The following is a 22,856-nucleotide window of genomic DNA, read 5'->3' as shown; positions in this document are numbered from 1 at the left end:
TATATATAGTGTGCGTGTGTGTATACACGCACACACACACACACTTTGATAAACACATTTTTTTAATAGTAATCCCTTTGAATAATGTGCATTTGTTAACTTGTGCATTTAATAATAAAACATACAATAAAACGTTAAAAATATTGGTGTGCACAACAAATTATGCTACGTACTGAATAAGAAAAGTGTGGATGAGATCTAAAACCTCAAAGTCTATGTGTTCATATTCTGTCATGAAAGTATATTTGTTTGTCTTAAAAGTCTGAGTGATAGACAAGAGAACAGACCAATCAAAACAATCCCCCATGTCTCAAGCTGGGTCACAGGCGCTGACCTCGTTGAGAAATGCATTTGCCAGCAAACACAGAAAAGATTATTCAAGTCCAAGGGGTAATACAAATACAAATTATATAAATTATTGTACGCAATAGCAAAAATTACACAAGCATAGTACATGAAAATACGTAAGTTTTACGTTTTTTCCTCTAGTAGCCTACATTGTGTAATGTCAATCATCTAGCTAATTCAATACAACTTGGTAAAACGGCATAATATGAAACTGTTGAAGACGAAATTGAAGATATGAATTTTGAAATCTGTACTAAAATCGAAAACCACATGTATGTAAAGCGCATACAAGGAAATACCGTAGGAACCAGAAAAATAAATTCCATCTGTTTGACGAAAACTTCCTAATGGAAATTGTTTCACACGCAACCGGGATTATATATATTATATAATCAAAAATGTATGATAAAATTCTACATACTAACTTAATACTCACAAAGGAAACGCTAACAACAAGGAAAATAAAGTGTAGGATATGGAATACGGAATTGCATGTAATTCACTCTGAATTATTTTAAAGTTTATTTTAAAGTTTTCATTTTGCTTTTCATTCATTTATGAACAGCTAATGATAAAAAACACTGCAAACGCAACTAAATGTACGTTCTTCTTGATCATTTCTGTACAATCAAAAATAAAAAATTAAGTTATTGTTTTAGTTTGGAGATAATAAATAAACCTTCCTCTTTTTATGTGTTTTTCCTATATATTTAAAAAATCCAGCACGTCAGTTTATTATGCAGAAAAAGATAGGAAAAACATAATACATAATAATCTCATTTTACAAAGAAAAAGAAAGCAAATCAGCAATGTATAATATATTTAATATAAACGTTTGTAATTAATCCACCTAATGGAATTTGCAATAGAGCGATATTAACTAAAAACGTGAGAGGAAAATAGACTAGAATGTGTCAACATCGTCCCTATTCTATAAAAATGCATGTCCACTTTAAAAACAGAGCCTACATGTATTCTTATAAAAGTGTATAGTATTACCCATTCTTTATTTTGATTAACTTTGTAATACATTTCTTTAATTTCCATGAACTGTTTAATTTACTTGCCTCTCTCTTTCTTTTGCAGACGCATAAGCCACGTAACTGTAGGCTATATCTGAAGACAGCGATTGTTCTTTGTTCTGTTGTTGCTTTCCTTGTCCGTAAAAATCGGCTAGATGGCGCCATTGCTCCATGCTGTAGCACATAAATTCAACAACTTGACCCCAGTGACGTCAAGACGGTCTGGCGCATCAAGGCCACTTACAAAACCCTATTGGTCTGAAAATCACATGACAAAGCGCCTTGAATCCATAATTATGTTGCTGATATTTTTCGCCCCCCCAAAAGATGTCAGCGTCCTACTGTCCTTATCCACTTCGGCATAAAGGAGCTTGTTTTGAATCAAAAGAAAAACAAGTCAAGTAGCAAAATGTCATGCCCGAACAACGTGGCAGCCAACACATTCCTGATGGACTCGCTGGTGGGAGGAACGTCTCCTTACAGAGGTGAGAGCTATTCCACTAACTCCGGAATGTATATGCAAACGTCTGCAGAATATGGTTGCTCCATGATGGGTAGTTTTGGCATTGTTGGTACCCCTCTCTCCAAACGGGATGATCTGCAACCGACTGGGATGCATCTCAGCAGTTACCAGCACTCACATTACCTGTCGCAGCGGGACACTTGGATCGCAGGCTCTAAAACTTACAGAGGCTCACAACCTGTTGCCCAGCCTTTGCACCCATACTCGTTTCCAGCCAGTAATGTGAAAGAGGAAGCAATTTCTTGTCTTTACCAGCCTGATATCGACAGCGCTAAGGAGTCCGCCGAGAAATCCACCTACATCCGTCTGGGAGACAATAACAGCCACCCGAATCAAAGCGCCGTCTCCACCCCCGATTATTTCCGACGGAGCCAGGTGTACGCCAGTGAAAGGGGCCACCATGGAGATGAGTTCGGCTCGGACTTTAACCCAATAGCCAGAATATCCACGCCTGTTGAAGCAGTAGCTGCAGATTCCTATGTCAAAAGCAGCAAAGCAAGGCAGGACCCAGAAGACAAGGGAGGGAATACGCAGGAAGACGACATGAATCAGAGACAGACTAGAAAAGAGGAGAGTGTCTCAAAAACAGACAGTTGTACTGATGATTCCGAGAGCGAATTGAAAGGTGATAACTAATTCCTTCTCTCTCTCTCCCTCTACTACTACTACACACACACACACAATAACAGCGCGCTCCCTTCTATGCAGGCAACAACATGTGAAATGACAACCAAGTTGCACGTCAAAGTAGAAGACCTTTTAGCTTGTTGCACCGAAGACTGTTCGGTCCCTGTGTGCATCATAACTGTGTCTTACAGGCCCACATGGGTTGTTCGTCTGTTTTTACAGAACAGCAGTCAGTTAAACAATATCAGGACTACTTAAAATTGAAACGGCGTTTAACACCGTTGCCAAAATAAAAATAGGTATTGGCACTGATATAAACAGGATCACTTTAGGATTAACAACCTGTGTTAAAGTGCGCTCTTACACATCCACGCAAGCATAACAAAACAAAACAGTACACGCTAATCCGTTAAATTCTATTAAATTAGATTTTTTTTATTGCACTCCAGTTGGTTGTTTACAGGCACATTCAGTTATACCCGCAATAGTGTAGGGAAATAAAAATGACATCTTCACCGCATCCCCCGCACAAATGCATGTAAATGTATGTAATTCAGTATTTTGTTTTGTTTATTTTTTTTCATACAGGTTTAAATTAAGAATTAGAAATTCAATTAGTTTGCATAATTACTTGATGGTACTAGTAAATATTTGTATAGAATTTTGTAGACATTGAACGAAAAAAAAAACAATTGGCGTTTAAATAAATAAAGTTTATTTAAAACATTTAATTAACAAGGCATTTAATTAACAAGGCATTTTTGCGCTTACATTGTAATATTGTTTTTGTAATCTGTCGTTATAAAATGTAAACCATTCCATTCAAATCTTACAAAGGAAATTTGAAATCAGTGTGTGGTCCTAAAATAATTAAATAAATGCCTGTGGTTTACTAAATGTGTAACTGATATAACTGAGGGATACGACAAACAATTCTGACGTCTTTATTTAGCTTACTAAGCCCTATTATGCTCACACAAGTAGTTAAATTATGTTTAATTCTTATTTCATTTTCTTGTTTAATTCCCGTTTTTAACATGTTAGGTAGGCTAAGTATGACATTTTATGAAATCTGCAGTATTAACACACAAGTTGTTTCATCTGAAACAGCTGCGTCTTTTGTTTTGAAGTCTTGGCTGATTTTTTGTTAATTTAACATGACAAATTAGCCAAACATGAAAATAAATGTTTTATATGACTTTGTGTAATTTGCATATTAATCATTATTTAGTTTAAGAAAATTATTTTCTGTTTTGGTAGATGGCGTTTCAATTAAAGGTAATTCCAGGCCGATGACCAAAAGAGACTAAAATCAAACAATTAAAATTGTGAAACTGGACGGAAATGTTTGTTTTTTTAAAAGTACAACAATTTGCAGATAATAATTGAAAATTCGTAAAAGAAAATATCAGATGTTAAATGAGCGAAATGGGGGAATCGTCATCACTGCATAGCTTTGATATTGCTAAGAATAAGGCAATTTTTAAATTAAACCCTTAGATCATAAACTGTAGACTCTGAAGTGCAATAAATTCGGCATAATGTTTATTCTGATGACCAAAAAAAGTATATGAATATTTTGTGGGGAAACAAAATTTAGTCAAGCGAGCATTTGTAGCGTCACAGTCAGTTCTATCTTGCAATCATACTCTGGTATAACAGTTTTTCTCTCTCTATTGTTTACTTCTGTAGATGAGGCTAAATTGGAAAAAACCACGGGGAACTGGCTAAAAGCGAAAAGTGGACGAAAGAAGAGATGTCCTTACACAAAGCATCAGACACTTGAGCTAGAGAAGGAGTTCTTGTTCAACATGTACTTGACTCGAGAGCGCCGTCTGGAGATCAGCAAGAGTATCAACCTCACAGACAGACAGGTCAAGATCTGGTTCCAAAACAGAAGGATGAAGCTAAAGAAGCTCAACAGAGAAAGTCGCGTCCGAGAGCTAACCGGCTATAGTTTCAACTGAGCGCTTAAGACAGACAAAGGAAGAAATAAGAAATTACATGCTCTCTCGCGTTTCCCACGTTCAGCCCCTCTCTATTATTTAATCTCTATTTTTTCAGATTTTTCCTTTTGCATTCACAGACTCACGCACACATACAAATACAGAACAGCAAAGCACTGGCCCATGACTTTTAATGCAAAGGGACTGAAAGATCCTGCAAACAATAGGCCTATCTAGTTTACATCCGAACCTAATTTATCATTGTTGAACAGATCAGAATAATAATTGTAATTATGCCAGTAGAGTAGGAAAAGGATGCTTCGTGCAAATATTCGTGGCAGATTTGTAATTAAAAAAAAACTTAACTCCGAATATATGAACGAGATGTCCATTCGATGTCTTAGATTAGTTTGTTTGCTGTCAGTGCGCTTGTCCTACAATGCGCGCTGTGTATTTTGCATGCTTTGTTCTTTGACGTGTATTTGTCAATTTGATGTTTAACTCGAGAGGCTGATAAATAAAACGGGGTGGGAAAATATAATGTCCTGGTATGTCCTTCCCCTTGCATATTTTCTCCTGTATTATGGTGACAGAGAAATTTTGGGCGAAGACAGGGAAGAGAGGCAGAAGGAGAAAGTGCATAGCACTTTCAGTATGAGAGGGAGACCCATAACGTTGATTTAAATATTATCCAGGTGACCACAGTAAGTCAAGGTCATAAAATTGTAATGTCATGACGGTCCTGGAAAGCGCTGGGGGTGGATTTTATGATCTGCAAATATAATGTGCTGCTGCAGTAAAGATGCATTAAAAGGTGAGTGGAGGAGGGCTAATTCACATACTCGGAACTGCAATGTGCTGGCCTCACTGACGCGCTCTGCGGTCTGCCTGGCTGTTTTGGAACCAGGAACCTTTCTTTATGGAGTAATGGAACGCTATGATACGATGGACTGAACACGGAAGAATGAAAGACCTACAGCGGCGGTGAATGAATGAGTGGATCCTATGAGCTACGTTAATCAGACCGTGTGCAGAACGTTCAAGGTAGGATAACGTTTTCCTTATTTTTTATCGATTGAGCTCGAGGGAGGCTATTCTGGATACCCTCAAGCGCTGACATGGATAACAGCTTTGATTTGAACGAATTTCTTGAGATGTGGACTTTGCTCTCAGTGCTTCTGACAGTTGTTGATAAGAGAGTGTTTCTGTGGTAATTGCGCCCCATCTTCCAAGTTAAAGTTGTGGAGATCTACTTACACTGACGTGTTATAAATAAACATCAACTATTTGCAGTCCCACTGTAGGACAATTATTCTCTTTTTACTACAATTTAATTTTTAATTTGATCACTTTCCTGGTCTGCAAAAAGCCACAGAAAACACGTTTGACTGTCGTTCCTGTTGAAGGTCTATACTCATTTGCATGCAACTAATTTGGCAGTGTGTCTCTCTGAATCGTAGACATTTTTGTGTTGGAAATAGCAATGCTGGTTGATAGAAGTGTCAATTGGTGTTCAATTTGGTGTCAATTTTCGAAACTACCCAAAGCTATAGCCTTTCAGGCATAGCAGAACTATCTATCTATTATAATAGAACCATCATACACGATGTTTGATTAAATTACCGCTCGAGGCTCTGAGGAATGGAGTAAAATCCTTACTTATCTGTGCAGAGTTTGCTGTTTGTCTCCTCCTGTGGATAACGCCGTTACGCGCGGCTGGTGCGTGGTTTAGGTAGTTTCATGTTGTTGGGATTGGCTTCCTGGCTCGACAACAAGAAACTGCCCTGATTACGTCAGTTCGTCTTCATCAAGGGCGACAATTGCCGTTAAATTACACCCTGTGCAATGAAGTTTCCGCAAATGGCATTGTAAATGAACTGAACGATTATAGCCACAGCGGGCTCTTTTTCTCCTTTGCTCGCCTTTATGTGTCGGGCTGTAAAAGAGAATTTAGACTCTCAGAGGGAGAAAGGACTGTTAACATCATGGGGCAAATTTAGCCCGTTCCTTATTCCGTGGCTCATTCTTTTATTCCAGTGTTTTAGACACTTTTTAAAAAATTTGAAATGATAGTGACTGAGGTGGTAGCAAGAAATTACAGTTTCTAAAAAAGAAAAAAGAAAAATGATGGACTGACGGACAGTTATGAAAACAGAATATCTATCTATCTATCTATCTATCTATCTATCTATCTAATATATATATATATACATATATATATATATATATATATATAAATGGAAAATTAATCAGCTATTTTGAAGTGCTACGCTACTTTTTCATGTGGGCCAACCACACACTTTTTAACCTGTAAACGGCCAGGCTCAAAAAGTAAAACTTCATTTGTAAAAGGCCGTTTAAACACTACTTATATTTGCATAACAGCAACATGAACAGTAGCAGTGGTTAGTAATAATAGCACATGCAAAACCACATTAAAAAGCTTTGCCACAACAGACTTACTGTGGCTAGCATCCATGGCAGACAATGTTTGACCTGTAGCTTCTGTACACTATAAACAGTGAACCTGTGTGGCTTCCTCGGGGAGATCAGACCTTAAAAAATTATTTAGTGTAACCTAATGTATATTTATTCTATATACTATTCTGTATATCAACATAATAATGACGATTTGAAACGTTTTAGCTTTGGATGATTTTATATACTCACTGTTTTTTCTGTAATTAATAAGGTACAATATGTTTATTCTATATTTATAGTGCCTTTGTTTATTTTGTTTAATTTGTTTGTTGATTAGTTAGGTGCATTGCGGAACGTGTCTTCAGATTTTTTAAAGTTAAATATTTCTAAATATATATATTTATTTATTATAAATCAGTCTAGATGTGTGGGTTTGGGGTTACCCCACATTAATAAGCGGGAATTTGTGCTATGACGTTATATTATACACTGTACAGTAGTAAGGAGACATCAGTACCTTCTAAAGCCATATCAGCTGTATAATATGTGGAAATAATAAGCTAATTTAGTTAAGGTAATGTTATTGGTAAAGTTGTTTGTTGTAAAGGGCCTCATCAGCGACTTGTCTTGAGTAGTCTTTGGATTTCACCATATATGCTTGTTTTTTTAACCCCTCCCCTCCCTTCAGCTGTTTTGCGACGGGAGGAGACAGTCTGGAATCCAAAGTCATTTTCATTCAGTTGAGTGAATGGGGTTCTCCTCTGGAATGCGTCACCAACAAAGAGTTTACAGCACGCGTAATAGCCCCACAGGACACTGCCGCCTAGCATGCGGATATAGCGGCAATATCCTCAAATAGCCTAAGGATTGGTGGACATCAAAACACCTTCTTCTGCTTAGTATATATATAAAATAAGTTGAAATGATTGCTTGCGTTCGGAAGTATAGAGTACTATTTCCAAACGTATGGCGTATCTGTAGTAGCGTTAGCAATGGCCTATTTGGTGCAGACCTTTATATGTAAGCATTTGAAAAGATGTTTACTATCAGACACTGGACGATAATTTAACAGATTATCATTGCTGGTTAGTTTTCAGTGGCTTTGAATGAGGATAATCTGACTTTAGATTTGGCAAGATTTTTTTTACGTTGTGCTTTAATTTAAGCTCTTTTGCTTCACTATTTTACTTTGTATTTTTAGTGAACAAACCTGAAGTCAATTTTAGTACACGTGGTTATTTTAAACGAATTAATCTTTTCAGATTAATCACGTTTTGTTATGTAGCTATATAATCTCTCCATTTACACTGAATTTAGTTTACGTGCCGCCTAGCATGCGGATATAGCGGCAATATCCTCAAATAGCCTAAGGATTGGTGGACATCAAAACACCTTCTTCTGCTTAGTATATATATAAAATAAGTTGAAATGATTGCTTGCGTTCGGAAGTATAGAGTACTATTTCCAAACGTATGGCGTATCTGTAGTAGCGTTAGCAATGGCCTATTTGGTGCAGACCTTTATATGTAAGCATTTGAAAAGATGTTTACTATCAGACACTGGACGATAATTTAACAGATTATCATTGCTGGTTAGTTTTCAGTGGCTTTGAATGAGGATAATCTGACTTTAGATTTGGCAAGATTTTTTTTACGTTGTGCTTTAATTTAAGCTCTTTTGCTTCACTATTTTACTTTGTATTTTTAGTGAACAAACCTGAAGTAAATTTTAGTACACGTGGTTATTTTAAACGAATTAATCTTTTCAGATTAATCACGTTTTGTTATGTAGCTATATAATCTCTCCATTTGTATGGAACTAAGTTTGATTGCAGCTAGACCTAAATGAAAAGGGTTTATCTAAAGCAAGTTACTTTGCTATAAAGGTTTTTTACTCGGTTATCTGTTCAGTGCTGCTTTTCAACACCATGTATGAATTTAATATAATAGTATTTTTTTATCTTAGCTGGTGTCTTTACTTGGATATGACAAGTAGGCTAACTGATTAGGCTATATTAATTCAGCTTACTTGTGTGAAAGGTTGAACCTTTGCGCTGTTACTGTATTTCTGTTTATGTCGCCCAAGGCCACAAGCAATAATATGATGCTGTAATATGAGACTGTCTACCAGTTGTTATAACAATATAGTTGAACTCTGAACATTTTTTGTTCTCTCCGTAAAGAAATAGGCTACAAAGACATCTAAGCACAAGATACTAAAAAACACAACATATTTATATCGTTACTTTTAATTAATGATATGAAATCAACATTACAAATTTGCTAAAAACAGAAATGTTTGTTTTAATTTACTATATATTCAGCAGAATGCATTAAAGAAAACGGTATAGAGCATTATTATGTGCATGATGACCATGGCACACTCAAAGCTATTTTTCTTAAAGTACAATAAAATATAAAACGTAGTACTAGTACAGGACCTTATATTTTTAACACATAACATAATGAAATTGTGGAATGATTTTGGAGTCCAATATTCTGGATTGATACACGTACGACATCTGTCTTTTAACACCGTATTGTCTTTTTAGGCGCAGTGGTGCTATGGGTCTAGGTATACTGCAATATGTAAGCATTCCTCATTATACTTCAAAGCAAAAATAAATTAATTAATAAAAATGTTATTGCTTGAAATAAATTAAGAAAAAAATAAAATATTGAAGAAAATAATCATTTTAACCTGCTCCTTGTTTTGTTTTTACTATAAACATCAGTATTAAAGCAAATACTGAAGTCGATCAAAGAGTAGCCTAACTTTATATAACAGACACTGGAGATTAATGTTGATGTATTCCCGTAAATCAAAGTGCGTTAGCAATGATACAGCCATGCTGTTGTTGTCTCAGAATGGAAAGTACTCTGATGTTTCTTAATGACAACTTAAAACCCATTTGAAGGATTCAGTTATGCTAATACAAGAAAAATGTATGTGTAGCTACAATATAAAACTCCATTGTTTATTATAGTATAACGAGACTACGAAATGCATTAGTGGGATCATGGGCGAATAAGCAGCTTCTTGTACCGTATATACAAGAAATGTGCTGTATTTTAGCCACACAGGAAAGTGCTGTGTTTTAGATATGATACGTACATGTAAATCTCTGTATCGTTTTTTTTTAAGTATGTTATAGCCTAATGTGTATAAACCGTGTGATGTTCTAAAAGTAAAATTTTGGGATGGACCGAACAGTGAGCTCACTAGTGCACTCGTAAATGTGCAGTGTGCACCGCAGTGCATTTTTATCCTGAGTCAGCCTGCACAGCTTAACTGCCAAGACTGCAGCGAATACTATATTCCACAGATTTGTACAGTTTAAGCACAAGATCGTTATCCTATAAATGAATGCGACCACATAGCGAATTATAAATTATATCTCCCCTGTTCGAGGGACAGAGCGTAACAAAATTGGTATTCTAACTATAAAATTTATATCAGGTGTGAAAAATATCCTTGTTAGTCACCGAATTAATTTTAATCTCTTTATAGATAATTTTATAGCACACAAAACTGAAATTTTAAATGAGGCTGGACAAAGATTACAATTTTAGTTAGAAGTTTCAAAGACACTCATCAAACAATTAAACACTGTTTTTTTATTTTCATAAAAAATCGTTCATTTCAAAACAACATTATATCATCAAACAAATTGCATTTGTACATGTATCATGTTAACATTAACAACATTAGAACACCATAATAAGAAAAACATTTAAATTAATAAATAAACGTAAGTGAAAAACAGTGACGATGGAAACAACTTTAGCATCAAGGTACCACGCCCTCGGAAACACATAGATAAAGGCTCTTTAGCTGCACTTAGCCTATGTTTTTGTATATGTGTTACAGTTATTTACAGATGTTGCTGAGGAATGTGTAACATTAAACACTTTATACATGTTTGTTCTGTATATGTCACAGTTATTCTAACAATTTGATTAGATGCATTGATCCAATGAATATGCCACAGCCTCCCACCAAAGCTTTCAATTATTTATACTGTGAGATTTTGTTTTCACTTTTGTTCAGATAATCTAAATTATATTGATTCCGCAGTATATTACAAGGAGAAATCAAATTCACGCCACAATCAAAAAGTTGCCACGCCTTCCTTTAAAACGCATAATGAGTTAATGAAACGGCATAAAAGTACAAATATAGTGTCCTTTGCTTCCTTTTGCTTTTAGTTGTTTTGCTTAATCAAAAACTTTAATTAGCTCTGTAACAAGCTGTTTTACAACTGAAAAGAGAGGCATAATGGCACTAATTACTTTGAGTCGAGTCTCTGTAAACTATTTAACTAATATAACATTGTAACCGTTTTAATAACTTTTTGCCGCACAAAAGTAATATTAAGAGTCCGAATTGCCCACGTATTGTTATTTGGTGTGTCTATATTTTGATAATGTCTGATGTTCCCACAAAAAACAGGACGGAAAAAAAGCCTGACCTCATGTGGCCGGTTTCATACTGGGCCTAACACTGACAATGACTGCAGACCAAAATCAACAGATTTACAAGTGTCGCAATACGCTTAGAAGAAAAATGTAATCTAAAATACAGTGAGTCACATATTAACTGAAAAAATGTTCAAGTGGTGTCATTTTTATACAACGGCATGGCGTTAAATTAGCCTATTTAATAGATGTGTAGAATATTTTTTTCTGTTTATGTGTGAGCCAGTATTAATCATTCAAAATTAAGAAACCAAACGAAACTAAACATTTACATTCACAAATATTTCACATAGTTTTATGTTTAGTTTTAGTATATCATTTTATTTTCAGTTAACAAGATAATTTGTCTCGTATTACAACAACTAGAATTAAGTTCGATAGAATCGCAAAAATGGCTAATTACATAAAAAAAATGATAAGGAACGGGAAGTACAAAGAATTTACAAAACTTGTTTAGATTGTGTTATGCAGATGCCTTTTCAAAAATATCGCAGTAAAATTGATAAATCTAACAACGCCTTTTCCTAGCTTTATCTCACAATTTAAAGAGCTATGTGAACAGTCACTCGTCTGTTTTCTAGTATATTCGACAAAGGTTTGATGAGACGTCTTTCACAAGCGTGTTGGTTTTATGTTATATTAGGAACTCAACTGCAGTTTTATTAACGACACGTTTATGAACAATCAAATGGTCCTCGTAAAAATTTATTGAAGGACATAAAAGCATGCACGACCACTTGACGAATATAGCCGCAGTTGTGGTGCGTTTTCAGGCGTCTTACTATTCCCACCGCTCCGATTTGTTTAAAACTCCATTTTATGAGGGATATCCCAATTGTATTTATTTGAAACTCGTGGAAAACAGGACTTCAGTGCGTAAAAGCAACCCTCTAGACAACACAAGAGTCGTATATTTGTCCAAATTATTCCATTGGGTCCTTTCCAATTATATAGAATTAATAGTGAAACTGAGAAACTTTTTTCTAATTGTTTTAATAAATAACATTGTGCAGTGAGGGATGCGCACAAGGCTAGCCACAGCACAGTAGCATTTTCTCGACAGAGATTGATTACACCAACAAATAGTGCCCTTTTTAAGACCGTTAACACACTCTGCTGCTTCGTAAGGCTACAAATAACTATTTACCTTAATCAGTTGCATCACAATATACTAGAAACACACCATCTTCATATATTTAGGCTCGGTGCAAAAAAAAGACAACATTAGTATTAAGCAACCTACTGCAAGCTCGAAGTGCATTGCTGTTCCAGGAGAACGTGCGCATTGATCTACTGTGCAGTTTTTCAGGGGGTAAATGCAATCACGTGTTCCATAGGCGTCCAATCCCAGCTGGGGAAGCTTTCTGAAATAATTACCTGTCTTGATTGTTCTACGGTCAGATAAAAAAGTACACATACTCTCCATATAATAATCGGATGCATGTAAAAGAGAAGGGAAACATCGCCATGTCGGCTACGGGTCCCATAAGTAATTATTATGTGGATTCCTTGATCAACCATGAGAGCGAGGATGTTCTGGCGAGTCGTTTCACAGCCACTGGTCCGATATCCTCCAGCTCACGCCCGACGCCCCTGGTACCGGAATGCGCGGATTACCCGTCTTGCAGCTTTGCCCCGAAACCACCAGTCTTTACTACCTCGTGGGCCCCTGTTCACTCCCAGTCGTCAGTGGTTTACCATCCATACACTCACCAACCTCACCTAGGCACAGACTCAAGGTACGTTCGCTCTTGGCTGGAGCCTATCCCCGGTACCGTGTCTTTTCCAGGATACGCAGGGAATAGCAGGCACTACGGGCTGAAGCCCGACACCTTCCAGGATCCCCGTGCTGGAGACTGTTTGGGCTCGAACGGACGCACTTACACGGATTATCTCTACTGCTCCGCCGTCGACATTCGAGAAAAGCAGCAGAACACACCATCGCCTGAGACGGAGAGTTTGTCTTCCGGGAAGCACAAAGACGACAAGCCTGAATTAGACCCAAGTAAGTTAGAGCTATTCTTGTTTACAACCGAGAATGCGATGCTTCCCAGTTTATTGCGTTCGCTTGGTGGTTGGTTGTTGTCCGTCGTAAAACCAAGTTCTATACCCTTTCATCCCCTGTGCTGTTCTCGGCCGACTCAAGTCTGCTTTGGTGCTATCCATTGATGACAAACGCCATAGGATTGAGTTGTAAAACGGGTGTGAGCTATAAAAATGGTCTCCTAAAAAGCCAAGTCTGGCAAAGAAGGTTGCATGTGATGTTTACAAATAGCCGTACCATTATCATTATCATGATTTTTTTGTACGATATACTTATATTACTGTGCTTTACTGTGCTGTGCTTTTTTTTAATGTGCAAATTTATAAATTTAGCTTGCCTTTGGCTCAGTAGCAATACATGCGGTTGTAAAGCGAGGATTAACATTTCAAATCATGTATTTACATAGATAATTTTAGGTTTCAAGTGTGATCTATTTTATTATAACCTATAAATACTAAATTGCTTTTGAATTATAGGCTACTTGTCGTGGACTGTATTATAACATAACTACTGAAGTGTCCAATTAAAAATTTAAAAACCGGGAGCTGTTGTTTTGAACTGTTCATTTAAATATTATTTTTATATATAAATGAAACATAGCATTTACATTAAAAACAGCACGTGGAATGTTCACAGTGCATTCACTGCATAGCAGAACTTTGAGCGCAGACTTGTGAAGGCTTGAGTCACAAGCCTTTGCTTTTTTATGGGCCTATAAAGCAAATAGGTACATTCACCAGTTTACAGCGCCATTTCTCTCTAAGAGTTAGCAAAGCTATTTGAAATAGACAGAGATAGGGGGACCTCCTATGAAATTACCTGGTATTTACACGTATTAAGCCTGCACATTTAATTGAAGACTAATCAAAAATGAGAAATGTTGTTAGGTGCTACAATTGAAAAAAATATATACAGCTTGATACACATGGCTGTCCGGCTGTCATAAGCAAGAAAGAAAAAACTTGGATCTATAATCCAGTAAAATGCGACATTCGTCTATTTTGGATAGCGTGTTTGTTTACAGCAGCACTTAATCACACTTTTTATACATTGTTTTTCAGATAATCCTGTGGCAAACTGGATCCATGCGCGCTCAACTCGAAAGAAGCGTTGTCCATACACCAAGTATCAAACACTCGAACTCGAAAAGGAATTTTTATTCAATATGTACCTCACAAGAGACCGGCGATATGAGGTAGCAAGGGTGCTGAATCTGACGGAGCGACAAGTCAAAATCTGGTTCCAGAACCGACGGATGAAGATGAAGAAAATGAACAAAGAAAAAAACGACAGTAAAGAACAATAGACCAAAAGTCACTCATCAGAAAAAGACTGAAGGAAAATCATAATTTAGTGTCGTTATGAGTCTTAACATTTGCACCTCCGGCCCATAACAGGAACAGAGAAAACGAAAAGGCTATCCTATATGGATGTCCTTCAAAACGTTATGATATAAGTATGATTTAATGTAAGTGTAATTTTACCATCCTGACGTAAGTCATATTAATACTATACGTAGTTTGGATTTACATAACATTTCTTTACTCACAAATACAAAAGTGGACTCTGCAGAGAGGCTGCCCCGAAGTTTCAGCGAGAAAATACTTGAACTACTTTATTTTCAAATTCCTAATTTATGCTCTCTACGTGGTTGTTTCTTTTCTATATGCTTCCATTATTTGTAGGAGGATTTTATAAAGAATAACAATTCTGTAGTTAAAAACATATTCGTGTTTGCGTCGATGTGCTTAGTTTGTTTCTGATGTACCTGTTTGTGTATTTTACATTCTTTAAACTGTAAATGAGTTTCATCATAGATTGTAGATATATCCAAATATATACAACCATGTTAATATTACTTTTGTGTCTCATTCCATTTATTTGACCGCACAAGGCATGCAGTTTTCAAGAACGAGTTAAATGTGTGCTATCCAGTTATAGAATAGTGTTTGGCCTACACATACAATGTTCTCATGTGGAAAGTATCGAGGTTGGAGTAAGTGTACGATGGCAAGGCCATTGTAAAGAGGTTGTTAGTGTGACCGTCGAAATATCGAATTTGCACATCCCACAAAGATCAAATACCGAAACGCCTGTGGAAGGCCTCATTCACTCCCGTGCCTTATTTATTGACTTATTTTGGTATTTAATTGCAAGCCAGTTTCCAAGCACTGAAACCCTTTTTCCTCATTTTAAATTCGATTTAATTTTATTTTGACATTTAAATACAACACATAAATAGATAATTATCATTGTTGTTTGTAATTGTAGTTTTATGTGAATTAATATGACAACTTTTCAAAGGAAAAAAAGTAGCCAGTATACCGCTGTTTAAATCGGTGGTACCGATATGTCAGATCCACAAAATACATAAATGTTTTACAGAAATGTCAACAACCTTGAGCAAATAAATAAATTAAAAATAAATCAAAAACATTAACTACAACAACAATGGCTTGCTTTAATTAGACCGAGGGCTTAGTAAAATGAAAGAGGTTTGAAGGCCATGTAGGATCCGCGTGTTTGAACTTAAATTATTTTAAAGAGACCTGTGAATTTTTTTTTAACTTTTTTTTAAATTTATGACTAAACTCTTCAATCACCACGGTAACTGCAACATGCGTAATTGTAAAATCGTCTGATGTTAATATTTTGCACTTATTTATATACGATTAGCATATGTGTAATAGATATAATTAAAGTTCATATGTTTAGCACTAGCCTTATGCTGGGTTGAAATGGCCTTTTTGTGGGCCTTAACAATACGAACAGGATGCGGCTATTTCAAAAAGCCCGATCGACCACGTTTCCGCCCCAGAACAAAAATGCTAGTTTTACAACCCTGTTGGAGCTTGGTGTTGTTTGTCTCGGATGCAGACGAACAAAGCCAACCTGGCTAACTGGCTAGACGTCTGGGCTAAATTACTTTATGGTTTAATGGACGTTGGTGGTGGACCCTCTCAAAGAGCTCTGCAAAGACATTTAGTCCTTTGGGCTAACTAGAGGCAAAAGCAATCCACCTTGGAGAAGTCACTCCAAGACTTTAAACGGCGCTAAACCGAAAAAGATTAGTTTTCACTTAACACATGCTTGTAAAGCTAATTGACAGTGTCCATACTGGTGCTGCAACCTTTAAATCATGTATTCGGTACTGCTTATGTGTTTTCACAGTCCAAAGATTCACATAAAGGTGCATTCAAATAGGCTTTCTGTCATTGTCCTAATTTATTTGGATAACTGTTTTGCGGTACGAATTGTGTGGCCTTGGCCTCCAGTCAATGATCATTTGTAAAAGTTACCCCCAAGCACACTAGATGGCGCTATTGACTCACAGTTAGAGCATTTTGGGCCGCTAGGGAGTGTGCTACAAGAAGAGTGCTGAAAGAATGGCCTTATCACAATTTTGGCTTTAAAATAACAAATGTCGACACGCTAAAGTAATAAAATTTACAGTCACACCATCGTTATCATATTCTTGAAACAATTGTTTACTTTATTATTTTTAATGTAGTTTTTATGTCTCGAATGTTGATGCTATGATGCTTTTCACACTCCTCCGTCTTTCTTTTGTTTTGTCAAAATCCGAAGATGCTTTTAGAAAGCACCGTGTCGGTTTTAACGCTTCAGTAGCTTATATAGCTGACATAATTTATTGAAGGCGCTGGGAAATCGTAACATTTTGTCTCATACGAGATCTTGTTTACAAATGTCGCAGGGTAGCCTATGCTTTTTATTTATTTACTTATTTTGGATACCGTTTTTATTTTTGAAAGCATGTTCGTCTGTGCCACTTGTTTGACTAGCGTACAACACTCCCATATTTGATGTTTTAAAGATGACATTGATTTTTAATCAGGGCCTTTAAGTTTTAGTTTAATTTTCCCTTTTAGACAACAGTGTGAAACATACTTAAATTCGTAAATAAATTATTTTTATAAAAACAAAATCTAATAACAACAATAATAATATCGATTATTAAAATAATTGTATCTATAACTAAAACGCATTCGTTTTTTTAATTGAATAAAATTATTTACCCAATTACTGTTTTATTACTTTTTTTTTTCGTTGCAAAAAAATAAATAGGCCTACTTCATGGTAGCTATGTTCCTGTAAGTGAGACAATGACCCAGAATCTGCATCTTTATAGACTGTGAGATGTCTATAAATTTCCTGTGTGTGCCTTTCCCGTTTAACAACGAAGTGTAAAAATTGTCAAGTAACGACACAAAACCACATGCTCATATTTTGGGAAGGACTTTAAATGAGCAAAGCTGAAATAAACAACACGCCATTAATGTGTCTAGTAAAATAACGAGGCATCTATTGCGCAATTTTATTGTGTCAGTGCGGCAGATTTACAACTTTTTAGTATGGTTTAGGAGGGCCAAGAGAGGCTTGCGTGTTCAGCTTTTCTGTGTGTGTGTGTTTGTTAGCAGTCTAACACAAATAATCAAAGTAGGCGTCACAATTAATTGTCACAACTTTAATAATAGCAGCAGCAGCGGCGGCAGCAATAATAAATAATCTTAATTAATAATAGGCTTAAAATGTTACATATTTTCCATTGACATAATTATTGTAATTTGTGTTTAGTTAGCTGGTATGCTGTGTCAATCGTTGTAGCCGTTTCTTCGTAATGTTCGTAAACTTGAGTAGCCTAATGTTGACCCTGTGGGTTATGGCTCGATACACAACCTTATGAACCCTTCAGAATGGATGTGTAATGGTCGGAGCGTACACATGGTCTTTTAAAAAAAAAAAAAAAAAAAAAGATACCTAGTTCTATCATAAATGAAATACCAGACAAATTGTTTCAACGTGACCGCAGGTCTAAAATGACCAGTACGACCAGTATGAAGCCGCCGCAGCTTGCGGTTATGTTAAAAAGCAGACATTAAAAACTTAAATGATTGCTTCATTAAATACGTGCAGCCGATGTTATTCAATGATAATAAAAAAAACACAGACAACTGTGTTTCCCCCTTCAAGGTAGACGCCTGTGGACGCTCTGGAAAGATGAGGAGCCAAAGGGTGGGGTGTAGGGGACAAGGGGTGGGGGGGTCTCATTGTAGTGGGGGTGGCTGGTGGGAGGCAAAAAAAAGTACGAGCTTGTGACTGAGCCGTCGGAGCTAGCCAGCTTTAACCTTAACACACATCCACCGTGCACGCCATGATTTGAGGCTGCAAAAGGAAAAGGCTGGCGATAGGAAGAGAGAGAGAGACTAAGCGAGTGGAGCTGAAGTGGGAGCTGCCTCAGATTGTCCGAAGGGGCAGCATTTCTCCATCTAGTTCCGGTTGCTCTGTCTGCGTTGCATGCCATTTGGAACTGCAACAATAGGTTGCCAACATCTAGGGAGGGGAAATTATTTTTGTTTTTCAAACAGACTGACTCTTTTTAATGCAAGATAAACATGAGCTCTTATTTTGTTAACCCTCTTTTTTCCAAGTACAAAGGCGGCGAAACATTAGAGCCAACTTACTACGACTGCAGGTTTCCACAGAGCGTTGCCCGAAGCCACACGCTTGTATACGGACATGGAGCAGCTGCGCCGGGTTTTCAACACCCGTCGCATCACGTACAGGACTTTTTCCATCACGGAACCACAGGTATATCCAACCCCGGCTATCAACAGAACCCTTGTGCATTGGCATGTCACGGAGACGCTACGAAATTTTATGGATATGAAGCTCTTCCGAGGCAATCGCTTTATGGTACCCAGCAAGAGGCCAGCTTAGCGCAATACCCAGACTGTAAATCGTCCAATAGCACTAACCCTGGAGAAGGACAAGGCCACTTAAGTCAGAACTCCTCTCCGAGCCTCATGTTCCCATGGATGCGGCCTCACGGTTAGAGCTCTTACTATTTCACATTCTGTTCATTTACTGTGTCTGTGTGACTGCGTCAGTGTGTCAAGAGCGTTCAGTGTTCATAAACACAGGTGGGTTATGCTTTTCAGGTTGCGAAACTGTACTTAATAATAGATATTGCAGCATTTTGTATTTGTTTACCTCACTGGACCATCATTGAAAATTTGTAAAAACGAATGTATTGGTTTTGATATTGACTAGACTGTGTGGACACAGAACTGGATGGAGGTTATCCGAACTCAGGTTATTCTCGCCATGTTTTGAAATTATTACTTATTTTATCAAAATGTGTAACGACTAAAAGGAAAGTGAAGGGATTTGTGATTGTAACGTGTAGTGGTAAACAGTAATGGAAAAAAGTTCGTGTCAGTTTGTTTGATTTAAATTGACATTGTTCGACTGTTTTCATTGGTCTGCGTTTCCTTCTTGTTGAGGGAGAAAAACAAAACAAAAAGAAAAACAGTCTGCCGATCAAATTATATTCTAAAATCAAACTTTTTAACACGTACTAATGTCAAGTGTATTCGAGTCTCACTGAGATGTATTAGCCTACTTTTATTTTAAACAAACTCGTAATGAACCTGAATGAGTACATAACTGTGTTCCATCTATTTATTTTGTTTGAGTGACGGATACTACGAAAACCTGTGTGTGTGTGTGTGTGTGCGTGTGTGTGCGTGCGTGTCTGTCTGTCTGTGTTTTGTGTGTCTGTGTCTGTGTGTTTATGTGTGTGTCGCGCGCGCGCGCGCACTCGCTCGCCAGCGCCAGGTTAAGTGAAATTCTGTGCGTTACTGATCTGAAATAAAGCTGAGGTCTAAGTCAATTATAGAAACGGCGCATTTATTGGAGAAATCAAATTATGTGACATAGATCTACTAATAGGAAAGCCACTGTATAGAAGCATATTGGATATATCCCCTAGAAAACTGCAGTGTCTGCAAACAACTGATATATTTCAATATGTTCTAGTGCAAATCGTACTATAAGGCACACAGTGACGCAAACAAATTCTATTTTGTTCCAGTATTTGTCTTTAATGTGCCGTGAGTTGAGGTGTGTGGGTGTATATTTTAGGGGGAAAAGAAAGAAAAATTATTATTTTTTTTTTTAACAATTCTAACCGTTTATTAATTGTTGTTTGCACATGTAAACAGACGTGCTTGCAGCTTTATACTGATGTTTCCTTAATGTTTTTGTAACTGCATCCCAGAATATGTCAATGGAAAGAGAAAGAAGCGATGAAGACATGTAATTGACATATAGTTTTGTTTCCCTCCAAAGCTCCTGGGAGACGCAATGGAAGGCAGACATACAGCCGTTACCAGACTCTTGAGCTGGAGAAAGAGTTCCTCTTCAACCCATACCTCACACGCAAGCGCCGTATTGAAGTGTCCCACGCGCTGAGCTTAACTGAACGGCAGGTGAAGATCTGGTTTCAGAATCGCCGAATGAAGTGGAAAAAGGAAAATAACAAAGACAAATTTCCGGGCCAGAGAGGAGAGGCTGAGGCTGAGGCAGAGGCAGAGGCAGAGGCCGAAGAAGAGGGCAACGAGGACGGTGAAGTGGAGGAAGGAGAAGACAAGGAAACGGAAGAGAAAGAGGAAAGCAAGGAGTGATTTTATGGTCTTTTTTATGGTTATATGGCAGATATTGAAGAGGTCTCGCGAATGGGCAATGAAAGAGAAGACGCGCCAATTTTATTACAAACAGTTGGGTCAAAAAGTGAGAAAATCCCCCTCTATACAAAAGTACCCTAAAACCTGCCCAAAGAAAAAAAAAGCGTTTTTTTTCACCAACACACGAGGACTTTTACCATTAGCGAAAAGTGGATCTGTGTATTTGACAAATTACTCAGAGACAGACTAAAAGCTACACAATAACCCATCGTTTTACTTAATGAAATGTAAGCAGCATGAGAAGCATATAACGGAATTAAACATTTATTTCATACTTGATGAGGATGTTTGGGGGGTAAAATTGACTAAGATGCAACTAATTGAAATACTGAAATAATTGCATCAGCTTGTCACTTTTAAAAACGATTGGTCTTGTATATAAAATCAGGCCACAACATGCTGACATTACGAATCAAATTGACAGAAGAATAGATTATGTGTTCAGTTTAACACTATTTCTGCAATCCGAATATGGCAATATTGCATTAGTGCCATGTGTACGGAGAAAGGGGGTGGCAAGTGTAGAAAATGCATTCTGTATTACATACTTTATCGATTACTTAACTGTTCTTTATTGTTATTCTATGTGAGTGGGCGAGGTTACAGTTTGTATTTTTTCGATTATTTTATCGGACTCACTAGAGATTGCAATCGTTTGAAAATCTCGAAAGAAGCTACCTAATCATGGGAAATTTGCAATATACATTTCTACCTAGAGATTTCATAGACTCTTGTTTTGTAGTATATTAAACATAAGTTATGTAATTTACCCTTTAAACACTTATTATTATCATCGAGCTCTTCGACGTCTGCGGAAGACATGAATAGCTCGAAGCCAATCTTAACTATTTTAAAAGATTGTGGCACTACCTAAAAACAAAGTTTTGCTAGCAAGAATGAATGAATGAATTTATTCTACATGCTGCTTTGTTGAAAATATTTAGACATTTCCCCCAACAACTTAAACTGCCTATAGAAAATGCACATTTATGTGTAGATCAATAAACACGCTAATTACTACCCTACCTTACCTAAGGAAAGAGAGTCGTTTATCGTGCTGGTGTTATAGCGTAGATTTTGAATTGCACTGAGTATAACCTTCATGTACGTCTTGTAATATCTTGCTGTTATCAATATGCTCGTTTTACTTGTGTTCCTCGTGTGAATATAGACAAATTCTTGTGTGTCCACGCCATTGTCGTTGAAATCAACAGAAGAATAAACAAGATGGCTCATTCTCTCACGTCTCTTTTTTTATTGCTTGAATCCACTTGTTGTGGATTCGCCCCCCCCCCCGTTTTTCGTTTAAATTAATGTTAAATAGGCTACTACAAATGCAAGACTCAAAATCTTTTTGTAGTATAGCCAATATTCCATGTCTGTGTAGTGTCTGAAATGGAAAATGCAGGCAACAGTAATTAAACATTATGATGTTTTTATAATTAAAAACTACGCTGGGCATTAGAGTATTATTTGTACGAATGTATGTTCATACAAACACTTCAAGCTTTGAAAGTTTGTCTCCACATTACAAAAACAACAACAAAAAAAACAATGCAAATATACAAATAGCCAAGTCAACTATTATTAGGGGTTTCAAGGGTTGACTTTTAATGAGACGTTTAATTACAAATATTTTTAGTTCAAGCAAAATGGCGTGATCAACTTCAGTAAGTCGAAATACATAATTTAAATCAGATCAAATTGTGCAAAATATCATGCTTTTATCATTCAATTTTGGTTTCAAGTAATTAGCATACAAAATTTCAATATAATCATGGGCACATCAAATTAATTTTCTCTCAATTATTTTAATTTGACCATCTTAAATTAAAAAGAAAAAAACTTTGTCTTTCCCTTTATTAGCTTGTACTTATTTGAACAATGCCTAAAACTTGGT

The 22,856-nt window shown here is 36.6% G+C and overlaps 3 protein-coding genes across 4 annotated transcripts; all 3 read left to right on the top strand.

Annotated features, from left to right (window-relative positions):
- Positions 1-1,425: 1,425 nt before the first annotated feature.
- LOC107593968 (homeobox protein Hox-C10a-like) lies at positions 1,426-5,033 on the top strand. The gene is made up of 2 exons (XM_016283881.1): positions 1,426-2,518; positions 4,213-5,033. The coding sequence occupies exons 1-2, from the start codon at positions 1,780-1,782 to the stop codon at positions 4,485-4,487; spliced, it is 1,014 nt and encodes a 337-aa protein (XP_016139367.1). The 5' UTR covers positions 1,426-1,779; the 3' UTR covers positions 4,488-5,033.
- A 102-nt stretch (positions 5,034-5,135) lies between these two features.
- Positions 5,136-22,145, top strand: LOC107593970 (homeobox protein Hox-C8a-like). Of its 2 annotated transcripts, XM_016283884.1 has the most exons (3): positions 5,136-5,510; positions 18,860-19,259; positions 20,562-22,145. In XM_016283884.1, the coding sequence occupies exons 1-3, from the start codon at positions 5,472-5,474 to the stop codon at positions 20,894-20,896; spliced, it is 774 nt and encodes a 257-aa protein (XP_016139370.1). In that variant the 5' UTR covers positions 5,136-5,471; the 3' UTR covers positions 20,897-22,145. The 2 variants fall into 2 exon arrangements, with proteins under 2 accessions (XP_016139370.1, XP_016139371.1); XM_016283885.1 differs by lacking the exon at positions 5,136-5,510 and having other exon boundaries at positions 18,500-19,259.
- hoxc9a (homeobox C9a) lies at positions 11,944-15,233 on the top strand. Its single transcript, XM_016283882.1, has 2 exons — positions 11,944-13,370; positions 14,471-15,233. The coding sequence occupies exons 1-2, from the start codon at positions 12,803-12,805 to the stop codon at positions 14,713-14,715; spliced, it is 813 nt and encodes a 270-aa protein (XP_016139368.1). The 5' UTR covers positions 11,944-12,802; the 3' UTR covers positions 14,716-15,233.
- Positions 22,146-22,856: the final 711 nt, after the last annotated feature.

The sequence above is a fragment of the Sinocyclocheilus grahami genome, unplaced genomic scaffold (genome assembly GCF_001515645.1).
Source record: "Sinocyclocheilus grahami isolate Dianchi unplaced genomic scaffold, SAMN03320097.WGS_v1.1 scaffold178.1, whole genome shotgun sequence".
In the NCBI taxonomy this organism is placed as follows: Eukaryota; Metazoa; Chordata; class Actinopteri; order Cypriniformes; family Cyprinidae; genus Sinocyclocheilus; species Sinocyclocheilus grahami.
The sequence above is the reverse complement of the archived record's forward strand: the minus strand, read 5'-3'. Positions and strand labels throughout refer to the sequence as shown.

Bases quoted from the DNA above. Each gene is read 5' to 3' on its own strand.
- LOC107593968 (XM_016283881.1), top strand. From the start codon at position 1,780: ATGTCATGCCCGAACAACGTGGCAGCCAACACATTCCTGATGGACTCG. The intron at 2,519-4,212 runs GTGATAACTAAT...TTACTTCTGTAG, and splicing joins TTCCGAGAGCGAATTGAAAG to ATGAGGCTAAATTGGAAAAA.
- LOC107593970 (XM_016283884.1), top strand. From the start codon at position 5,472: ATGAGCTACGTTAATCAGACCGTGTGCAGAACGTTCAAG. The intron at 5,511-18,859 runs GTAGGATAACGT...CTTTTTTCCAAG, and splicing joins CCGTGTGCAGAACGTTCAAG to TACAAAGGCGGCGAAACATT. The intron at 19,260-20,561 runs GTTAGAGCTCTT...TTCCCTCCAAAG, and splicing joins CCCATGGATGCGGCCTCACG to CTCCTGGGAGACGCAATGGA.
- hoxc9a (XM_016283882.1), top strand. From the start codon at position 12,803: ATGCATGTAAAAGAGAAGGGAAACATCGCCATGTCGGCTACGGGTCCC. The intron at 13,371-14,470 runs GTAAGTTAGAGC...ATTGTTTTTCAG, and splicing joins CAAGCCTGAATTAGACCCAA to ATAATCCTGTGGCAAACTGG.